Source organism: Ipomoea nil, unplaced genomic scaffold, assembly GCF_001879475.1.
Source record: "Ipomoea nil cultivar Tokyo-kokei standard unplaced genomic scaffold, Asagao_1.1 scaffold3256, whole genome shotgun sequence".
NCBI lineage: Eukaryota > Viridiplantae > Streptophyta > Magnoliopsida > Solanales > Convolvulaceae > Ipomoea > Ipomoea nil.
Window position 1 is genome coordinate 184,997 of NW_017619684.1, and position 4,951 is coordinate 189,947.

Here is a 4,951-nt window from a genome sequence, read left to right on the forward strand (position 1 = left end):
TATTACAACAATTTCATTCCGTGAATCGCACGAGTGAAAATACTAGTTTAAAAAAAAATTATCTGGTGAAATAGTATGCAAAAACTATATGTATAGACATTGTAAATAATAAAAATAGGGTTGGGGTTCAGCCTTTTGGAAGATTGTAAATAATAAAAATAAAATTATTAGTTTCCTTTAAAAAAAAAAAAAAAATACTATGGAGTATTAACTACCACAATAAAAATTTACAAAGTTCCACTTTAGAACGAAGAAATGGTTGTTTGTGGTTTCCTAGTTTCCTAAGAATCCTTTTCCTAAACATAAACAATATAATCTCAGATCAGATCTGCTTCAATAAATATGTATAATTCCTTCCAACCGCACCGCGTCTTCCGTTTGCACTACAATGTCGAAAGAAAAGCAGAGGAGGGTATCCGATGCATCACCGTCGCTGCCGGAAGAGATGGTCGCCGAGATCCTGAGCTGGTTGCCGGTGGAATCAGTACTGAGATTCAAGTGCGCCTGCAAGAAGTGGGGCCAACTCATACAGCAAGATCACTTCGTCGAAAAGCATCACCGCCGCGCCGCTATGGCTTGCTACTATCAAAAAGAATACATAAATCAGTTTTGTTCGGAATTCTCCTGTATTGATATACAGGAAGGGTTACTGTTAGAGCAGGAGGATCATCGTCTAGATCCCCCGGGAAGGTTTCGCATAAGGAATCCGGCGACCATGCAAACGGTATACTTGCCGGATCTCCAGGTCGGCGATGAATCGCCAGCTTGGGTAGTGGCCAGAATGTTCTTCGTCGCAAAAAGTATTAACGAATGCAAGGTGATAAGTTTCTGGGAGGAGTCGGAAGGATCAGTTTTGTCGGGAAGATTTAGAGCACTAACTGTGGGCGTTGATGCAGAGTGGAGACCTCTCAAGAATTCCCCACCCAACCCCATACACCGCATTAGCAACTCCGACCGGAAGCCGATGGTTTTCCCTCTGAGTATTCAAAAGATTTTCCATGTCATCACAATGGACGGCGACCACAGGAACATTCTTATGGTGGACTCAGAGGATGAGAGCATTAAAATTATTAAAATCCCAGAAAATCTCTTCTATCCTTGGCGGAGTGTGATACCTAGAGAATGGAATTCAAATCTGTCTTTTTTCCCATCACACCACCGTGATGGAAATCAAATCGAAATCTGGATTCTCATGAATAGCAGCAATAACGAGTGGGTTAATTTTAAAACCCAGGCTACAGTCGATCTTGCATCTACTCTTACCCAGGATTATCCAATGTCATACATCACAAAGAAACATGTAGCAGCATGGAAGTTGAGTGGGGATATATTTTGGCGTTGGCATGAAAGCGTATATCTTCCATGGGTTATGAAGGAGGAACTAAGCATTAAACCCTCAATTTTGCAGTTAAAAGGAATGCAATCAGGAAAGGTGGATGCCTAGGAGGAAATATGATCACCTTGCAAATTATTTATGTAATTTCCCTCACACTTAGAGATCCTTTCTTAATCACCAAAATACAAACTTTCCTAAGAGGAAAAATTATTATTTCATATTTGATATAATTTTTGACCTATGAAAGTTTGGATTTATTTTTTATTTTTTGGAGGTCTACCAAATGTATCTATCCTTTTTGGCGTATAGTTTATTAATATTATTTAGTTATGTTTTTTTTTCTTTTTTAATGTTTATATATAAAACAATGATGCAAGGACCTTGTGGTCTAATGACGACATTTGGGTTGGACTCTCATATGAGAGGAGGTTATGAGTTTGAGCCTAGTGGAGATGTTATTTGGCTCCAAAGTAGGTTACTTACAACATTGTAATAGAGTCTCTTTGATAAAGTAGTTATGAACCGATACAACATTGTATGAGTTTGAGCCAAGACCTTGTCGTCTAATGACGACATCTGGGTTGGACTCTCATATGAGAGGTTATGAGTTTGAGTTATGAGTTTGAGCCTAGTGGAGGAGTTATTTGGATCCAAAGTAGGTTAATTACAACATTGTAATAGAGTCAGTAGCATTCAAAAAAAAATATAAATTTTAGGCCAGGTCAGCTTCCACGATATATAATTTTCAAATTTTAGGCCAGGTCAACTTCCACGATAATTTTCAGCCATTCTCCTTCAATTTTTCTTTAGTGCGATCACTCCCATCGTGTTTTCCTTCAATTCTGCTGTGAATTTCATCATATTCCGTTAACATATTAGTTAATAGTTTTTGTTTTGTACATATAATATGATAGCTACATGTACGGTGTCAACTGACACCAACTGAAGGTAAAAGATCTATAAAAACAAACTCCAGAAATTTTAACTTCCCGCCCAATTCCTACAAAATCTCTCTTCCCAATAAAATATATTGATTTCAACTTTCCCATTCGTACAATAATTCTGGGTAAAAATTCTATTCTAAAATTATAAAATAGTGTAATACAACTCCTATTGCAATCTATACTCTATACTATATATAAAAACAAACTCCTGAAATTTTAACTTCCCGCCCAATTCCTACTCCTGAAATTTTAACTTCCCGCCCAATTCCTACAAAATCTCTCTTCCTATTAAAATATATTGATTTATACTTTCCCATTCGTACAGTAATTCTAGGTAAAAATTCTATTCTAAAATTATAAAATAGTGTAATACAATTCATATTGAAATCTATACTATCTATACTCTATACTATATATACAAACAAAATCCTGAAATTTTAACTTCCCGCCCAATTCTACAAAATCTCTCTTCCCAATAAAATGTATTGATTTCTACATTCCCAATCGTATAATAATTCTGGGTAAAAATTCTATTCTAAAATTATAAAAGAGTGTAATACAATTCCAATTATAATCTATATCTATACTATCTATCTATACTATATATAAAAACAAAATCCTGAAATTTTAATTTCTACAAAATCTCTCTTCCCAATAAAATATATTTATTTCTACTTTCTCATTCGTACAATAATTCTGGGTAAAAATTTTATTCTAAAATTATAAAATAGTGTAATACAATTCCTATTGCAATCTATATCTATACTATATATAACAACAAAATCCTGAAATTTTAACTTCCCGCCCAATTTCTACAAAATCTCTCTTCCCAATAAAATATATTTATTTCTACTATCTCATTCGTACAATAATTCTGGGTCAAAATTTTATTCTAAAATTATAAAATAGTGTAATACAATTCCTATTGCAATCTATACTATATATAAAAACAAAATCCTGAAATTTTAACTTCCCGCCCAATTCCTACAAAATCTCTATTCCCAATAAAATATATTGATTTATAATTTCTCATTCGTACAATAATTCTGGGTAAAAATTCTATTCTAAAATTATAAAATAGTGTAATACAATTTCTATTGCAATCTATACTATATATAAAAACAAAATCCTGAAATTTTAACTTCCCGCCCAATTTCCTACAAAATCGCTATTCCCAATATCTCTCTTCCCAATAAAATATATTGATTTATAATTTCTCATTCGTACAATAATTCTGGGTAAAAATTCTATTCTAAAATTATAAAATAGTGTAATACAATTTCTATTGCAATCTATACTATATATAAAAACAAAATCTTAGAAATTTTAACTTTCCGCCCAATTCCTACAAAATCTCTCTTCCCAATAAAATATATTGATTTCTACTTTCACATTCGTACAATAATTCTAGGTAAAAATTCTATTCTAATATTATAAAATAGTGTAATAAAATTCCTATTGCAATCTATACTATATATAAAAACAAAATCACGAAATTTTAACTTTCCGCCCAATTCCTACAAAATCTCTCTTCCCAATAAAATAAATATATTGATTTCTGCTTTCCCATTCGTGTAATACTATATATAAAAACAAAATCCTGAAATTTTAACTTTCCGCCCAATTCCTACAAAATCTCTCTTCCCAATAAAATATATTGATTTCTACTTTTCCATTCTAAAAATTCTATTCTAATATTATTATAAAATAGTGTAATACAATTCCTATTGTAATTTTAACTTCCCGTCAATTCTATTCTTTTAAGTTGTAAATTGTCAAAAGTTCGGTAAGGCATAACTTTTGACTCGGTTGTCCGTTTTGGAAAAATATTTTTTGAAATCGCGTATTTTTTTGAGATCTATCCACCGCGAACTGCCGTAGGCGGTTTGGCCCACCAATTTCTAAAAAATACTTTATTAAATAGTTTTTAAGAAAAAACTATGAGAACCTTATGTTTTATTAATGAATTTTTAAATTTTTTAATTAAAAAATTATCCCGTGCATTATTTCATAATCTCTCATTATAATTGGTCAAATTATTTAATTATGGTAAATTAAGGAATAATTATTGATGGTAATAGAAATCCGAAGAATATTTTTTTGAAAATTATATGTTGCCTCATTAAAAATAGGCCAAAATAATGTCTGGTGGGAGCAGATCCCAATACATAGCAGCAGATTGCTGGTAAGCCGTAGTAGCTAAAGCATTAGCTAAATAGTTATCTAATCTAGGAATTAAATGTACCAAGCCACGTTGAAAGTTAAATCAAGTTAAATTTTTTTTTTCAACTTAAGTTTATTTTTAATTTATCCTTTTTAACAAATAAATTAATATATAAAAAAATATATTATTAAAAAATTTGTGGGTTAAATAAGTGTTCTGTTAAGACTTTAATATTAGAAAAAATTTGAAGAATGTGGACCATTCATTTGAATTAATAAGGACGACCATTTTTTCTACCCATTATTCGCCTAAGGCTGAACTGATGCTCACTGCGCACAAGAAGACACCTTGCTCCCACACTGCCGCTAGTGAGACTCGATCCCTGGTCATATTCCAAAATTTCATCTCTATGACCAGTTGAGCTACCCATGCGGGCTTCTTTGACTTTTATTAGTATAGTAGATAGTAGATAGTAGATATGACTTTTATTAGTATAGTAGATAGTAG

The 4,951-nt window shown here is 32.0% G+C and overlaps 1 protein-coding gene across 1 annotated transcript; it reads left to right on the plus strand.

Moving 5' to 3' along the window:
• The first annotated feature begins 388 nt into the window (after positions 1-388).
• Positions 389-1,444, plus strand: LOC109169178 (putative F-box protein At3g52320). The gene has a single exon (XM_019318041.1). It carries the CDS (start codon positions 389-391, stop codon positions 1,442-1,444), a length of 1,056 nt encoding a protein of 351 aa, XP_019173586.1.
• The last annotated feature ends 3,507 nt before the right edge of the window (positions 1,445-4,951 follow it).